The sequence below is a fragment of the Colletes latitarsis genome, chromosome 11, assembly GCF_051014445.1.
Source record: "Colletes latitarsis isolate SP2378_abdomen chromosome 11, iyColLati1, whole genome shotgun sequence".
Classification (NCBI taxonomy): Eukaryota; Metazoa; Arthropoda; class Insecta; order Hymenoptera; family Colletidae; genus Colletes; species Colletes latitarsis.
In genome coordinates, this window is record NC_135144.1 from 13514034 (window position 1) to 13532683 (window position 18650).

The following is an 18650-nucleotide window of genomic DNA, read 5'->3' on the forward strand; positions in this document are numbered from 1 at the left end:
AATTCGTACGTACTCAAAGTAAGTTATTTGCGTCGCAATTGAAATTAATAATATACTATGCTGTTATCGTTATGTATGTGTCATATGCTAACGATAATTTGAAATAAATACAGTGGATTGCCTTTTTCAATCCCTCCCATAGTCAACTCACATGGGACACACTGCAATTGCCTGCCCATCAATACTAACTGGGTGAATAGTTTCTCCACTGACCGCCATCCATGAGAAGAGGTCGCTAAAATCACCTCCGAATTTTCAGGTCGGTATGGCAGTCTGATTGGACCGCGAAAGTCCATAAGGTGAAAGCACAGACCACGTACATATGTATACGAGTAGAGCTTTCACCCAATGTATTTTTTCGGCCCATTTTTCTGGGGCTCTAGAGCCCCATTACCATTTTCGTGTCACTCGCAATGTTACCAACAGATTAAGAATAAACACAAGTGGAAGTGAGACAGAAAACGAAATTACAGAAATTTTAGTATTTTTTAACGAAATGAAAGCTGTATAGTCCAGAATTGAGCACCAATCGATTAATTTCATTGGAGTAACCAATCGATTAAGATCATTTAAAGATATCAAGATTATTAAAATACGTAAGATTTAATTCCTCATTGATAAGTACACCGCAAATCCTCTATTTTTTATTTTAAATTGTAATGTATCGTTTATTTAAAAAATAACTCGGTAAAAATGTATTTGCGACTCGAAATCGGTGTTATCAGACCGCACACCGGAGCGAAAAAGGTATGTGAAACTATAAGAAGAACGTAGCCATTAGCTCATATTATTTGCTATGTAATTAATAATTATATTAATTACATAGTTAACTGAAGGTTAAACTTGAGTTTCAAATGAATAATATCCATAGCATTCCACGTTACATTAGGTGACTCGAGTACGATAATCGAGATCGTGCTCGATATTACAGATTCCAAGAAATGATTATGTAATGCCGCAAAGTTTGGGAAAAAGAATGTGCACTTTAATTCAGGTTCAAATTGTATTTCAATAAATATGTTGTGACAGTGACACCTATATTGAGCGTACGGTAACTGTCAATGTTTTTCACGCAATTCTATCTGTATCTCCTCCAAGGTCTTTCCTTCCGTCTCGGGCACGTATCGATAGATCAGAATCCAAATGAAGAAAGTAATCACTGTGAATATCGATATGGGCACATATGTTCCATACGATTCTTGCAGTACCTATGAATAAGACAATATTGTCATTTTACCGTACTCGTAATACGTGCACGTACGATTTAGGTTGTCTTTCGTTATTTTCTAATTAGGGATATTTGTTTTCATGCGTTTAGCCAATATTGAGCAAACTAACTTCAAAGAACGTAAGAAAAGAGAATTGTTCTAACCGTTTCAAACTATCCCTTTAATTTATGTGGTAGTTATTATGCAAACGTATAGAGTAATATTTAATTATTGTGTATTCAACACGTTTGGAAACGTAGATAAAAACAAACTGTACTGAAAGAATTCAGATTAATTAGTCTTTCAAATTGTCAAAAATCCTATTTTGAACAAAATTAATAAACAGCCAACAATCATAGTCGCTGAACGAAACAAATAATTATTTTTTGCGTATACAGGGTATTCTGCATCTGTGTATATGTCAAAAATTTAAGGGGTGATTTTAGAGGCCAAAATAAGATGAAAATCAAGAATAGTAATTTGTTGATTGAGGCTTCGTTAAGAAGTTATTATATTCTCTATTGTAGATCATTATTTGTTTACCGATGATCGACATAAGCGCGCTCTATGAATCGACGCCTACACTTTAGTTAAATATAGGTTAGTTGGTTCTGAACATCAGTCATTTTTCCACCTATTATCCATGCGCTTCGTTCCTATATCTTTATACGTTTAATACACTAATATTCTAAAGTTAAATACTACGCATTGCTCACTTTAAAATTATTTTTTCTCACTTACACGTACTTTGTGCTGAACAAATTAAGCTTTCTGACTAAAATTTTGTTATCGTACGTGTGTGGCACCTTGTTGTTTGAAAATAAGTACGTTGCAGAATGAACAAGCTATACATTGCAATTCGTTTCCAGATTTCTATATACTATATACTATATTCTATGTATTTAATATACTATACAGAGTGTTTGGCCACCCCTGGGAAAAATTTTAATGGGGGATTCTAGAGGCAAAAATAAGATGAAAATCAAGAATAGTAATTTGTTGATTGAGGCTTTGTTAAACAGATGTTAACGTTTAAAGTTCCGACCGTACAGAATTTTTTTCTAGAAAGTGGGTAGGATTTCGAGGGTATGTCTATTCACCAAAAATGATTGTAATTGACCCCCGCAACCAAAAATAATTTTTCCAAAACGATTTGAAATTTCTTTTTTCGTCGAAAAATTTAGGCACCTACCCTACCCCCTGGTCGATTTTTCTTAAAAATTCCTTTTTCATTTTTAGTAATTTTGTTTGACGCCCTACAGAAAAGTTGTCTAATACTTTTTCGTAGATACCCATGAGCTCTACTTCCATACCAAATTTCAATGCCTTACGTTCACTATTGTAGGCGTTATGGTCATTTGAAAATTGGACCATTTTTAGGGGGTTTTTCTCATTTTGCGGTGTCAAGGACCAACTTTTCGAATATTTTTACGATTTGTACATATTCCCCACCAAAATACGCGTAGTTTGCTTTTTTAAACATTAAAATTGTCCAATCCGTTCAGAAGTTATGACGTTTTAAAGATTCGCATGAAAATTCAGGCAGACATTTCTGGCCAGAAATTATATTTTCGGTAAGGAATTTTTGTCTCGAAACTGAGTAGGATTTCGGGGGTATGTCTATTGACCAAAATTGCTTGCAATTGACCCCTGCAACTAAAAATAATTTTTCCAAGATGATTCGAAAGTCTTTTTTTTCACCCAAAACTTTCAGCACTTACTCGAATTTTTTTCTCGAAAGTGGGTAGGATTTCGGGGGTATGTCTATTCACCAAAAATGATTGTAACTGACCCCCGCAACCGAAAATAATTTTTCCAGAACGATTTGATATTTTTGAATTTAATTGTTAATAATTTTCTAACGAAGCCTCCATCGACAAATTGGTATTCTTGATTTTCCTCTTATTTTGGCCTCTAGAATCCTCTATTAAAATTTTTCCCAGGGGTGGCCGAACACCCTGTATATGAGGTCATTGTAACCGAAATCGACATAGGTTAGAACAATCTATCTCCAACAGTTATCACATTTTCGGTTCTCATCATTTCATAATTGATATACGTAGAACAATTTGAAACAGTTATTTTCAAAACCATTTCAACCAGTGGTGTGGTCAAACAGATCAGTAAATAAATTCTAACGCAACTGATCATGAGCAAATACAGTGATACGTTAAATCAGTTGTTAATAGAATAATACTAGGTTCACGATTTTCCTCACACGAGCAAGAATATAATGTACAAAAAGAAAAGAAAAACGCTTTCGGGGTGCACGGTGCATCCCCATTCCTGTTGCAATCCGTTGACTCATTGGTCGAAAACGGCGACGAAGATCGGTGACAGCCAATCAGCGGGCTGCAGCAAGAGTGGGGATGTAAACACGATAAGTAAGTATAGTCCGGACCACAATATAGCGAGGTCGTAAACTTAAGTGGGTGTCAAAGTTTACACGTTTCAGCTCCCGAAACAAGTGAATTGACAAAAATACGAGCAGCTAAGGGCCTTAGACCATAGTCAGGGCCGTACGAAGAAATATTTTATCTAGTGCCGCCATTTTTAGAGGTATCGTAACAGGTAAAGGTCTTACTCAAGTCTTTAATATCTTAATTTACCTGCTTATAATATATGCATCTAGAAAATGAAAACAGGTAGTGCAGTTACGGACACAGAAAAACATTCAGAAAGGCACCCTCAAGCAAGATGTCATATACGGCCCTAAGTGCCGCAGCAGGAGTCAGCCCCAACCCTCAAGAGTTTAATTTACGACCTCGCTATATTTTGGCCCGGACTATACGTTTATTAGCAGTGATGCAGGGACCTACCTGATAGAATTTCACGACGGTGGTCGTAACGAGGGCGTAGTAAAGCGAGCAGAATATAGCGGCGGGCACCTTAACGTCGACATGAAAGATTTCGCCAACGTAAGCGAGAGGCACGGGGTTCAAAGCGAGGCCGTAACCGAGGACATAAATCACCAGGAAGACCGTGGGCATCCATCGGAGCTTGGAGACGTCGTGGCCGCTCGAGAGGAGGCCGAAGAAAATCGCGAGCGCCGCCAACGACAAAACGCAGACGGGTGTCGAGAACAGAAGCAGCAATCTCTTGCCGATGATCCTCACCAGCGTCACGCATACGATGCCCGCGAGCACTATCGCGCAGCCAGTCATAACGATGCTGACGTTCGTTGAGATTTCAAAACCAGCCTCCTCGAATATGAACGACTGATAAGCCAAAAGCGGCGCGGCGCCTGTTAAAGTCAACGCGCTCAGAACGATCAACGCGATACGAAAAGCTTTTCGATTCTCCCTCCTAACAAAGCTTTCCCGAAACGACCCGTGGAACGTTATCTTTGCGATAGAATCCTCCGTCGCGACGATCCGTTTGATCTCCTCCAGTTCCTCCACCACGTCCTCCTTGCCCAGAGCCCATTTCAGCGTCCTCTCCGCGGACGTCAGCTTGTTCTTCTTCGTCAGAAACACCGAGCTCTCCGGCAGCCAGACGAACGTCACGAGGAACACGATCGGGATCGAGACCGCGATCATGGACATCGTGAAACGACTCACCCACAGACCAATCGCGTACGCCATCATCATTCCCGTGTTTAGAAGGACCGCTATCAGTGTACCTGAACAACTCGATCGAATCATTTCTCGCCATTTTTATTTTTTAAAAACGCTTTCCTTGCAAATAGTAAGTATTGAGAGATTATTTAAAGAGGGAACCGGTTTTACTGTTTTCTATAACTATTATAATAGCTTTGCAATATTCTTTTAAGAAATATTATAATTCATTAAATGGAATACTATCAGGTCAATCCATAAGTTCGTTCGTATTTGGATCATATGTATTGTATGATTCTTTAATATCCTTTTATAAATATTAAGTGATTAAATTTTTGACTCTTGAAATGAAAACATTTTGTTATCTCTTCATGCTGTATTTTAAAAATAAACTTATAATCAACAAATAGAGGTGTAAAATTGTCATAGTACTTTGTTATTTGCGTTGTGTGCTAATCGGCTATAAGGTCTGATTTACGAGAATGAAGCTCTGAGAGGTTGGCGGTAAGCAATGGCGAAATCGGGTAGGAAATGTAAAGTTGCCACATTGTGACGCGCAGCGATGTATCTCTTTCTATTTATAAGCGTAACTGTTTCTCTCTCAATTGCTCAGTAAAGGAGATCCCTTACCGAAGATATTTATCCTCAGATTTATTCCACCAATCATTGAAATTTTCCATACCTTACGCATACTATGCATGCATGAGAGCGGGACTACAGCGATGCTGCGTGGCATCGTGAAGTATGGTGTTGCTTTTATGCGTGATTACGGCCGTCGCGTTGCACGTGTTTTTCACTTTTGAATGTACAATAAATCGTTAATTATTAGTAACAAAATGAGGTGTAGCATTTTTCTACCTTTTTAATCCCGATCCAACCATGGAATTGAAAGAAACAATAATAAAATAAAGTGATCGTACCTAATGGTCCACGCGACCTTTTGCTGCTAACTTCTCCAAGGTACATCGGCATCACGGCGTACGTTATTCCGCACCCAATTCCGGCCAATATTCGACCGATGTAAAGTACAAAAACGGATTTTGCTTTACCGATCAAGATCCAGCTGGCAATCTTTGGCACCGTAGCGAAGAGTAGCGTCCCCTTACGACCGATCCTGTCCATCAGGAGAAACGGCACGATCGAGCCAAGGCCAACACCGACGTACATCAAATTCACCACCCACACGATTCTGTCGGTCGATACCTCTAAAGAATCTTCGTTCCCGAATTTCGGTATAATTGGAGTGCTCCATCCTTCGTGCAATCCACTATCGACGATCAGAAGATTGCCTAAGCGTAACAACCGAGCAACGTTCAAATTCTTTCCTTAATTCTTTGTCCTCCGATGGAACAACGCTGATACAGTAGTGCCCACATAAGTGACGTTATCCCCACCAATCCTTAGAAGCCAAACGCCTTTGAACATAACTTGATGGCGGTCCTTATCGATAAAAAGTTATTAACAATTAAATTCAAAAATTTCAAATCGTTCTGGAAAAATTATTTTCGATTGCGGGGGTCAATTACAATCATTTTTGGTCATGACACATACCCTCGAAATCCTACCCACTTTCTAGAAAAAAATTCGAGAAGGTGTGAAATTTTTTGACGGAGAAAGAAAATTTCAAATCGTTTTGGAAAAATTATTGTCGTTTGCAGGGGTCAATTACAATCATTTTTGGTGAATAGACATACCCCCGAAATCCTACCCACTTTCGAGAAAAAAATTCAGTACGGTCGGAACTTTAAACGTTAATAACTTTTTAACGAAGCCTCCATTAACAAATTAGTATTCTTGATTTTTGTCTTATTTTGGCCCCTAGAATCCCCTATTAAAATTTTTCCCAGGGGTAGCCGAACACCCTGTATATGTATGTAGGTATTGTCCTTCCACGAGAAAAAGGCACAGCGTGTTTACATCTCCACTCTTACCGCAGTCCGCTGATTGGCTGTCACCGATCTTCGTCACTGTTTTCGACCAATGTCTGTGAGTCAGCGGACTGCAACACACTTTTGGGTGCCAGCTATTATATCTCACTCGCACTTATTCTCTTCCTTTATCTCCGTTGAATTCTGAGAAGTAACCAGGCCCACATAAATGACCGTGGCCGGTCCCGAGCTTGGTCATTTACGTGGGCACTACTGTATTACTGAAGTCAGCGATACTTACAGACGATTCCGATGAGTATTTGCCTCAAAATTCCACGATCAATCATTTTTATCGAATGTTCTTTCTACCTTTTGGAGTTACGACTTCAAAGTGGAGGGATCGAATGGAATATTCGTTGCACTATTTCGCTTATGAACGAACAAGGCTCGTTAGTTCGAATCATAAAATTGTTCTAGAATGCACAAATAAATTGTTAATTCTCGGGAATTTTGTCTATTTTTGAAAAATAGTCGGGTAGGATCTCGGAGAAATTATTGTAGGACAGAAAAGGAAAAGGAGGGGGCGCTTTTCGTCCGGGCTTGCTTAATGGACTCGTCAGTAAGGCTTCCTAACAGGCCATGCCTTTGACGACTGGGATATTGAGAAATTAGTCGAGAATTGTATGTACATATAGCAACCAAGGGGTCGGTCGAGCGCTTGTGAGAACGCGACCCCTCTGGTGGCGAGCATAGGAGGCGACGCCACACATCTGACAGTGTAAACACAGATTCAACATAAATTGTATATAGTAATAAATATATCAATTAAATGTTGAAATATGGTTTTCCATACCTTAATTTATATTTTCATGTACCTCCTTATTTATATTATTATGTAATAATATTAATATCATATTAATATTGAGGATGAACACTTTCTGTTTAGAAAATTAGTTTCTTACTATGTAGGGATCTGGACATTACGTTTCGGCCCTGGTCTGATCTATCTGCAGCTGTTTATTTTTCCTGCTAGTTCTCGTTGAACCGGATTATAGGTTATGTTATATTATAGGTTATAAATATTCCCAGACTTATGAAGTCACTCATCTATTCATTACCCCAATTTAATTAACGTACGATGGTTATTGACGTTAACCTGCATGTGTACACTTTGCGTTGCATAATTTTCACCGTCCTTGCAAGCGTTTCGCATTCTCATGAACCGGATATTCAATTTTCCCATCATAACTCCTTTCTCCGTCAATAGCATAATTGAATTGTTATTTATGGAATTATTATCACTGTAATTGGCTCGTATGCATTCCATAGATTTCAGAATGCCACGGCAATCGAGTAAATGCGACATTTTAAGTAACTTTCCAATGAGTGTATACGCACGAAGTAACGCGTTAAAAATAGTAACTAAATGGTATAATAACCATTTAGACGATCGTGTTAATCATTATTTACGATCTATAATAATTTTTCGCAGTTATAGCATAATATAAAATAATAGTGGTCGTAAAAATTACAACATGCTGGAATGTTAAAACGTCAATGTACGAGTTGTTCAGCTCGTAAATAAACAAATTGTTCACTTTATTGAACTCTAACTTTAGCCTTTTAGTTTTCGATAAAACGAAAAATATTTACAAAGTGCTCGATCTCTACTTGAGATCGACAGTTCGTTTCTTGCCTTTAAGTGATTCCAAACCAAGCAAAAAGGATAATACGTATATAATTACTGCCAATGCATCATCGTTGTACAATGTCGAGAGATGCCTCACGATATATGTATAATACATACATACGTAGAGTCTTAATATCGATAATACACCATTCGTAATTGCATAATCATATATCATGACAAGGTAAATGTAAACTGGTTGTCTTGACGCTATTTTGTATTATACAGGGTGTTCGGCCATTCCTGGGAAAAATTTTAATGGGGAATTCTAGAGGCCAAAATAAGACGAAAATCAAGAATACCAATTTGTTGATGGTGGCTTCGTTAGAAAGTTATTAACAATTAAATTAAAAAATTTCAAATCGTTTTGGAAAAATTATTTTCGGTTGCGGGGGTCACGTACAATCATTTTTGGTGAATACACATACTTCCGAAATCCTACCCACTTTCGAGAAAAAAATTCGAGAATGTGCTGAAAGTTTTGGGTGAAAAAAAAGACTTTCGAATCGTCTTGAAAAAATTATTTTTAGTTGCAGGGGTCAATTGTAAGCATTTTTGGTCAACAGACATACCCCCGAAATCCTACTCAGTTTCGAGAAAAAATTTCCTTACCGAAAATTAATTTCAGGCCAGAAATGTCTGCCCGAATTTTCATGCGAATCTTTAAAACGTCATAACTTCTGAACGGATTGGACGATTTTAATGTTTAAAAAAGCAAACTACGCGTATTTTGGTGGGGAATATGTACAAATCACAAAGATATTCGAAAATTTGATCCTTGACCCCGCAAAATGAGAAAACCCCCATAAAATTGGTTCAATTTTCAAATGGCCCTAACTCCTACAATTGTGAATATATTTCAATGAAACTTTTTTCTGAGGTAGAGCTCATGGGTACCTACAAAAAAGTATTAAACAACTTTTCTGTAGGGCGTCAAACAAAATTACTAAAAATGAAAAAGGAATTTTTAAAAAAAATCGACAGGGGGTTGCCTAAATTTTTCAACGGAAAAAAAGAATTTCAAATTGTTTTGGAAAAATTATTTTTGGTTGCGGGGGTCAATTACAATCATTTTTGGTGAATAGACATACCCCCGAAATCTTGCGCATTTTCTAGAAAAAAATTCAGTACGGTTGGTACTTTAAACGTTAATAACTTTGTAAAGAAACCTCCATTAACAAATTAGTATTCTTGATTTTCGTCTTATTTTGGCCTCTAGAATCCCCCATTAAAATTTTTCCCAGGGGTAGCCAAAACTACCAAAGTACCAAAACGCCATTTTGCAAATATCTTGGAAATTAAGCTCCATAAAATCCTCAAAAAATATATTTTTGTTATTATTTTGTGTATTATTTTATTTGTATTCTCTTTCGTTATATAATAAACTAGGGTAAATAACGAATGAATATGTCAAAAAGTTTTTTCTTTAAATCAGTTTATTTAATAGTCATAAGCATTTGTATCTTAACAATCATGCTATGCCAATACTTTTTGTCCAGCACTGTAGTGGCGATACATTCGTTACATAGAAGTAACCTAAACGGTGTTAGCAACCTCTCACGCGGAGAAATTGTAATTATTTTTTATCGCTGTCCTATCAGTACATTTTCAGGAGCTATTAAATATAGAATGCCCCAACAAAACACGTATGGCCTGTTTTACCTCTGACTGCGAAAATAACATGTGTTTTTAAATAATTCAAAAAAACATCCGTGCTGTTAACATAATCTGCTAGTTACGTAATACGTTACCGCGTACTATGGTATATCATAATTGCTGTAAGAACACTGTCAAATTCTAAAATATATTATTCTTCTTTTAAGTTTATGGTTAAAGTTCTTTGTGTAACTTTAATGACATATACTACTTAGAAAATTTGAAGGATTAAATCTCTATTATGTATACAATATGTACTTCTAAAATTGAGTTAAAGATCTTAACGATGTTCTCTACGTTTCGTTTGTAATATGCCATTTTAAATTCATCCGGTTAACGGTTTGAACATTCGTCTCAATCATATTATTTATAGAGATAAATTGTTCTCTCGATTATAATAGCCTTACCTAAGCAATCGAATGTTTGTATTTGAAGGGAACTAAATTTTGTCTTCGTTACACTTGGTTCAATCTAATCTGACAAATACTCGATCAGCAGAAATAAAATCCGTTGTGATATCCCCCACCCCCCCAATAGCGTAAGAATTCTGTTATTAACTGAGGGTACGGACCATGATGAGAGGCCCTTTTGCACCAATCAGGCGTGGCCCCCGTGCTACTGTTCGGTAATTGGCTGATCATGTAGAAACGTAATTACTAATTATAATTTTTTGTTACCCACCAAAAACAAAGTTAAACATTATCAATGCACGTTTTCATGAAAAAACAAGCTGAAATTGCCCGTAAGAATTTACGAAAATATTTGCATCGGTATTTACAATCAGTTGTATCGTACATTAGATACGATTCGTAAGATACTCGAAGCATCGATTGCAAATATTTGAGTGAAGGTGAAATAGGACAAACGTGTATCGTAAATTCTGAAATTATCTGTGAAGTATTTAATCGCGTTTTTGTTATCGTTGGCGCAATCAATTCGAAAAAAAAGCATAGAAACACCGGATCGTAACCACAGTTCTGTGGCAGTCAAAAGTAAATAACATCATGAGCCTGAACTCTTCATTGCGTCACGATTTAAAGCGAATCTTTTATATAATGTTTTTATTGTTCGATTACGTTCAGATTTGATGACTGAGTAGGTGGGTCGATAATATGTAGACAATTGTAAAATATGTTTCGTGTTATCTTGGTAAAAGCTGAAACAATAGCTATACCCCAGTTTTTGAACACTATCTCTTACATTTTATTTCCAAATTTGTAAATATTTGTGTTGCTCTATAATCCCATAGCATTATTGACTCACCTTCATGTTTAACAGTGGGCCACAAATTATTCTCTTTTACACTTATTCAACATAAAATTAAAGCAATTGTAGCTATCAAACAACATGGTTACCTGTGATTCCCCGCATTCTATGGCGAAAAACTGACAATGTTGCCAACTGTTCGAGTTTTACTTTGAGCCACTGTATTTTAATCGATTTTTTATCTAACCTATAGCGATTTACACAAATTACAATATACTTTAATTCATTTATTCATAAATTCAAGAAAATCAAGGTACAAAAATTAACTTAATTTTGTTCTAATTAGAGGAAAAGTAACAATGAAGTAAGATATTTATATGAAATGAGGTATTTACCTCAGAAATTTTAAACTGTTTCGAAATATTTAAAATGATTAGTACTTAGTGGCATTTTACAAATATCACATTGATAAATCGATTCCTTTCTAATATTTTGATATTTGCAAGTAGTACGACGATCACTGGTCATTATGGACAGTGGAATTCTCACTGAATAATGTTGATCCACAAATCTTGTTAAAATAATGGATTTTGGGCCAGTTGAACATGTTTCTTTAGATATCTAAACATTATGTACAAAGTTTTTCTACAGAATAATGGGAACCTCACAAAGTGAACTTCTTTTTATTTATTATATAGTATATCATTTGAAAGTTAAGTATGCCAGACTGAATCAGTTTGAAACATAATGTAATGAGTTTTAGTGATATAGAAACTAAGAGAAAAAGAGAGCTGTTCAGAATTCGAACCCACAATTTTCAGATTACAGGATCCTTGATTACTTAGTTGTCCTATCAATCTCACCATCTCCATATTGCTAATTATTCCAATGTTAATGGTATCTTGCCTGCTGTGGATACATAGGGATTTCCATTCCCATGCTAATAATGAGAAAATTGATATGTTTAATGTGTTTGTGAAATACAGTGATAATGGACAGAACGATGAAATGATATATTGTACAGAATATTTTGATCAAGTACAACTCCTTCAAATATACTTTTACATCTAACCCAGAAATACTTCCCTCCAAGGTTCTTTCAAAAAACAAAGTTTATTCTTTTCTTTCTTTAATGTCTTCCTTTTAAACAGATGACATGATAGTTTAAATTAAAACTAATTGTGCAAGTGTAACTGCTACACAATTTGAGTCTGTAGTGGAAAATGCAAGAGCTTAATAAAATGAGCTTAGTAGAATGTTTGAGCAATTATGTACTAGGATAAAGTAATGATAAGTATGAAGTATCTCATAAAGTATTACGTTTTTAATAATTGTATTATGTAGAAAAATACGAGAACTGATTTATGTAAAAAATATGCATTAAAAAACTAATGCAGTGCATATTGTACTTTCATCTTTGTACTATCAAAAAACTTATTTTATGATGATAAAGACATTTGAAGCTTGCTTAGAAAATAAACTTGTCATTTATTTTTTATTTTCGATGTTTTGACAGTTAAAATATTACGTCAGATTGAACAAGAAAGTTATAATTATTACATTTTTCTTTTCTTATAATTTTACATTCTTATTATTCTCCTCTATTTTTATGCAATCTGCACGCAATTTATTTCGATTTTAACCTGTGATGGTTTTGTTTTTCTTTGTTTCACTTGACCAACTAAATTTTGGTTTTTTAGGCATTAGTAAATAATTATACTGTTATTCTCCCAACATATCTGCATTATAATACATTACTTTTGTGTTTTGATTAAAATATCAATAATTTTGTGTTGTTTCTTCAAGTTTCTTTCATTATTTCTCCAAATATTTTTGTTACTTACGAAAATGTAATTTCATAGTGCTATCTATTTTATTTTATTTTTAAGATATTATATTGCTTGATATGGGTTTTAATTAACGGAATAGTTACTAGAATCATCCTGTATATCTAGTTATTAAAAGTCAACTTTTTTTATATAACAATTGACTCAAATGTATATTTGTATCCTAATTTTTTTTTTTTTGTAGAATTTTATAAAAATTATACAGTTTCATAGAAAAAAATAAAGATGATCTTAAAAACATCGAAACACCACCATTTTCGTATAGACTTCCTATATAATGAAATGTTTTTCTACCTTTTTCTTTTTAAGAATTGCAGTCTGGCTTACTTGCACACAACACCCCGTATACAGGGTGTTCGGCCACCCATGGGAAAAATTTTAATGGGAGATTCTAGAGGTCAAAATAAGGCAAAAATCAAGAATACCAATTTGTTGATGGAGACTTTATTAAAAAGTTATTAACGTTTAAAGTTCCGCCCGTACTGAATTTTTTTCTCGAAAATGCGCAAGATTTCGGGGGTATGTCTATTAACCAAAAATGATTGTAATTGACCCCCGCAACTGAAAATAATTTTTCCAAAACGATTTGAAATTTTTTTTTTCCATCGAAAAATTTCACACCTTCTCGAATTTTTATCTAGAAAGTGAGTAGGATTTCGAGGGTATGTCTAATGACCAAAAATGATTGTAATTGACCCCCGTAACTGAAAATAATTTTTCCAGAACGATTTGAAATTTTTCAATTTAATTGTTAATAACTTTTTAACGAAGCCTCCGTCAACAAATTGGTATTCTTGATTTTCGTCTTATTTTGGCCTCTAGAATCTCCCATTAAAATTTTTCCCAGGGGTGGCCGAACACCCTGTATGTACATACGTATACATATGTATACTTATACTTTCAAAGAATTTTTGAAGATTTATTGCCAGTTGTATTTCTTATTAATGGATACTAATATTCTTTGTCCTTTCCATGACAAAATATGGTTAACTTATTCTTCACAAGTAAATTTCCTTTTAATATGTATATCTCGTTAACTGCTACGCCAATGTTTAAAAATTTACTACTATTATGGTTCTTCCATTTTAAATGATTTTACAATACCTCTTAAGTTTAAAGTCTTGGTCACCAGTGACCATCATGGTAGTCAACAAGTCAATACTGATAATTCAACTAATTCTGTATCAAACTCGTGTTAATATTAACATTGTATCAATATTTCATCGATAGTGTTTAAAAATCGAGTAATACAGATAATTCTGTACATTATGTTCCCATAATTTCATACGTATCAATGTCAAAAATTGGAATCCAGAAATCAACAAAAATGAATTTACCTAATTACCGATACGAGTGCTGAAAAAATGCACAGTAGGTTTGAGCGGGTATCGTTACCACTAATAACTAAAATGATAAAAAAAAAAAAACAATTTACCAGCGCGGAACGAAGTTAAACGTCGCGACCGATATTCGAGCCACTTTTTGGGACAGTGTACCTTCGAAACGAGATTCCTCCTTCGATGAATTTTGTACTAACCTGTTTAACGACAGTCCCTTTCACCTTTTAGATTCGAACATTTCGAAACACTAGAAACTTTGTATTTGCTGGTCCAGACACTTCTAACAACAAAAACAGCGTTAGCGTTTCACCACCTAAAAGTTAGTCGCAGCACGCACCTTTCACACGTGCGAGTCTCTCGGATATCGACGATCGAATGCTCTTAGCAGGAGACGGCGACGATCTCATCCTCGAAGACGCCAAAGAGGAAACTGAACACGGCCGCGATACATAGATACGGAATACTCACGGCAGTTTTATTCGCGTCCCACTCCCGTCTGCTTTTATGAAGTGCAGCGACACGGTTCAACGGCGCTAATTACTTTTCTGTGTTTCCCCGCGGATCGAATCCTTTCCTCATTATTCGCTCGCGCGAACCAAGGCGACTACCAGCGTTCGCGCTACAAGCATTGGAGGGGGAGGGGGCACAGTAAAAGACAGGGCTTAGGGCCGTTTCCACCGCGTGGATTTCGATTTCATGAGGTCTTCCTTACCTTCTATAATTATAAGGTAACAGTAAATAAAACAATTTTGCAAAAACAAAATATACCGCATGTTGTGATTTTCTTAAACAAAAAAGAAAACTGAAAAATTTTGTATGGATTTCTTAAAATTATTAATAAATGTAATTATTGTATATCCAAGAAATTACACTTTTATTTTTAAATATCCACTACTGCTTCTAAAATAATGGCACACAATCATATTAAAATTAACGAGGAATCAATAAAATTATAAAATTTTGAGTCAAATGTGGCATGGTTTCCCGTTATGCAATCGCTTTGAAATTTTGCACACATCATTTACTCACTAAATGTAATAATTTAGGAGGGTAGATGTTCTATAGGTACCATCCTAGTGTAAACAGAATTTAATAATGTAGAGCGAAAGTTTTTTGACAAAATCTTGGAAACTACCTTTCATAATTAAGATCTACATCCCCCTCCCCCCACCCCGAGAATTTGGTGTTTCAATTGGGACTTTTCGGAAGAACATCTTTCATAAATAGTAAACATTATGTCGAATTCGATTAAATTTTAACGAGTACTAAATGCCAGGTTATTAAACATGCGCCATGTTTGACTATCGAAAACAGGCGCAGAAAACGAATTTTATCGCGCCATAATAATTTCTGCGTACACAAACTTGAAGAATTCTTTGAATTCGCGCAAACTTTCAATAGGGTGCTAAAAACTGCCAGATGCAGCGACCGTTAAAAAAATTGTAGCTGCACTTTAGCAAATTTGACGGTATGCACGGCTCAAATAATGGACGGCTTACGTAAATGGCGAAAGTAAGAGGAAAAACTTCGCCTTGAATTATTTCCGCTAATCATCAAGTAGAAAAGTTTATGCGTAACGAACAATACCAAATTGCGGTTACATGATAGACGCGATAGGTCACTAAAGAATTTTGTTCTCGAATATTTATACACCATCTGGATTACTTGTATGTACGTAATAATAGCATTTTCCCATAAATTTGCTTGCGTGGATGTTGGATCAAATAAAATTTACACCACATTTTGTTGGAAATGTTTCTCATTCCCATGTTGGCAAACATGCACGTGTTGGAATTATTTCTTTTCCCCTCGTTGGCAAACGTGCACACCATCTTTTCTTTTAGTATAGCAGCTGAATAGCTGATTCGTGCAATATTAAACATAACCTACAAAGTACATGCGTCGTTTTTTATTGTCTAATCCTATAACCTCCGCTATACGTTTGTTCAATGCGCTGCGTCAATCATATGAATTGGGTTGATGCAAAATTAATGATCTTTTTGGAGTTTTTATTTACCGATGAAAATTGGTGTCAAGGTCATTGTTCTTTAATTCGAGGTTTATTTCTAAATTTTACGTAATGCGGTTTAGCAGACGATGTTCTACAATAAATACATCTCTTCTTCAAGAGCACAAATAAAAAATCCTTGCACACTCGGTCATATCAGTGTTTGGTCCGCGGGAGCTTTTTCGCTCCAACCTCCGGAATGCCATGCAGGGATGTGGCCATTAGACCTCCCAGGTCGGATGACCACATCCCCACACGCTATCCCAGCGGCTTCCCCTATCCGCCACCTGGGGACGCGCCACGTAGGGGTTCACCTCCCCTCCCGCATAAATAACTAAACGGGTGCGTGGACAAAAATGCATTATCTTCTTTTTTAACGTGGGCAAATCCTTATGGACACCCTAGGGCGCCAGAGGAGGAGGCTCAGGGTCCGCCATGGACGCCAGATCACCCAATGTCCACGAGCACGGGGTTGCTTTTGGTACTTGGGTCCCTTACAGCTCCCTAGAACGACCACAATCCATTGGTCACCGACGTGAGAGTAGGGGGAGAACAGTAGGGTCGCCCCGCCCTCTCTAGATCCGCCAAAAAAGGATGGCGGAGGGGAAGGAAAAGACGTGGACCTAGAACTGGAGGATGGAGCCTGGGGGCGAAGAAGTTCTCGCATTTGACAAAGTCCTTCTGCGAGATAACATTCTCGAAGGCTATCGCTCTTCATGCATCCTCGCTGGCCACCATTTTTCCAACAATGATGGGGCCAGGCAACAGTGGTGGCAATTTCAAATCTCCAGGACATGGCGCTCATAATATATCCACGCAAAAATTTGTCTACTTATTCGAATTTTTTTCTCGAAAGTGCGTAGGATTTCGGGGGTATGTCTATTGACCAAAAATGATTGTAATTGACCCCCGCAACTGAAAATAATTTTTCCAGAACGAATTGAAATATTTTAATTTCGCCGAAAAATTATTCGAAAAATATTCGAATTTTTTTTTCGAAAGTGCGTAGGATTTCGGGGGTATGTCTATTGACCAAAAATGATTGTAATTAACCCCCGCAACTGAAAATAATTTTTCCGTGAATGATTTGAAATTTTGTAATTTAATTTTTTAATAACTTTTTAACGATGCCTCCATCAACAAATTGGTATTCTTGATTTTCGTCTTATTTTGGCCTCTAGAATCTCCCATTAAAATTTTTCCCAGCACACTACATATTCTATCCAGTAGAAATGAACTACAGACATACAATCGATAATACCCCAAAAGGGGGCATGCAATATAAAATAAAAAAAAGAAAAAGAAAAGGGCTATTAAGATATCTATGATAGAAATAGAGCAGCAGAAAAGGATTTATCATTGAACGTTCAATGACAACATCTGACCTCAACAAACGCACGAGAAGGAAATGTATTTGTATATTTAAATACCGTGCTAATTTTAATTTCATAGCTACACGGTCTAATAATTCGTAAAAGTCGAATTTTTTGTCTCTGCCTAGATTCAGTATGCAAACGACAATGTAGGTAGTATTAAGCATGTATACAAAAATGAGACTGACATTGAATTATAATCATTTCGACGTGCGTAGAAAAATCATTAACGTAAATGATCACAAGTTACACGCATCGAGGTTATCATACCACAGCAATTACGGTCATAATTGCAATTAAAACGATAATTGCAACACGATGATTATTGGTCGATATTAAACTTTAACACCTCCTGGGTAACAGTATTTACAATTTTAATTGTAGTTTACTTACGTACAACTAATTAAATTCAATAATTTAAGTTAATTTCAAATAATTGATTCTTATTAATATACAGGGTGTTCGGCCACTCTTTTGGGGAAAATTTTAATGGGGGATTTTAGAGACGAAAATCAAGAATATCAATTTGTTGATTGAAGTTTCGTTAAAAAGTTATTAACAATTAAATTCAAAAATTTCGAATCGTTCTGGAAAAATTACTTTCGGTTACGGGGGCTAATTACAATCAGTTTTGGTGAATAGACATACCCCCAAAATCCTATCCACATTCTAGAAAAAAATTCGAGGTGTGAAATTTTTCGACGGAAAAAAAAAATTTCAAATCGTTTTGGAAAAATTATTTTCGGTTGCGGGGGTCAATTACAATCATTTTTGATGAATAGACATACCCCTGAAATCCTACCCACATTCGAGAAAAAAATTCGAGTAGGTATTGAAATTTTTAGACGAAATTAAAAAATTTCAAATCATATTAAAAAAATTATATTTAGTTACAGGGGG

The 18650-nt window shown here is 35.8% G+C and overlaps 1 protein-coding gene across 2 annotated transcripts; it reads right to left on the reverse strand.

Annotated features, from left to right (window-relative positions):
• Positions 1-28: 28 nt before the first annotated feature.
• Positions 29-15511, reverse strand: LOC143348492 (facilitated trehalose transporter Tret1-2 homolog). 2 transcript variants are annotated; one of them, XM_076778735.1, is made up of 5 exons: positions 14567-15511; positions 6935-7106; positions 5815-6054; positions 4028-4830; positions 29-1208 (listed from the first exon to the last, which is right to left on the reverse strand). In XM_076778735.1, the coding sequence occupies exons 2-5, from the start codon at positions 6978-6980 to the stop codon at positions 1059-1061; spliced, it is 1239 nt and encodes a 412-aa protein (XP_076634850.1). In that variant the 5' UTR covers positions 6981-7106; positions 14567-15511; the 3' UTR covers positions 29-1058. The 2 variants fall into 2 exon arrangements, with proteins under 2 accessions (XP_076634850.1, XP_076634849.1); XM_076778734.1 differs by having other exon boundaries at positions 5686-6054; positions 14567-15509.
• Between the last annotated feature and the right edge of the window lie 3139 nt (positions 15512-18650).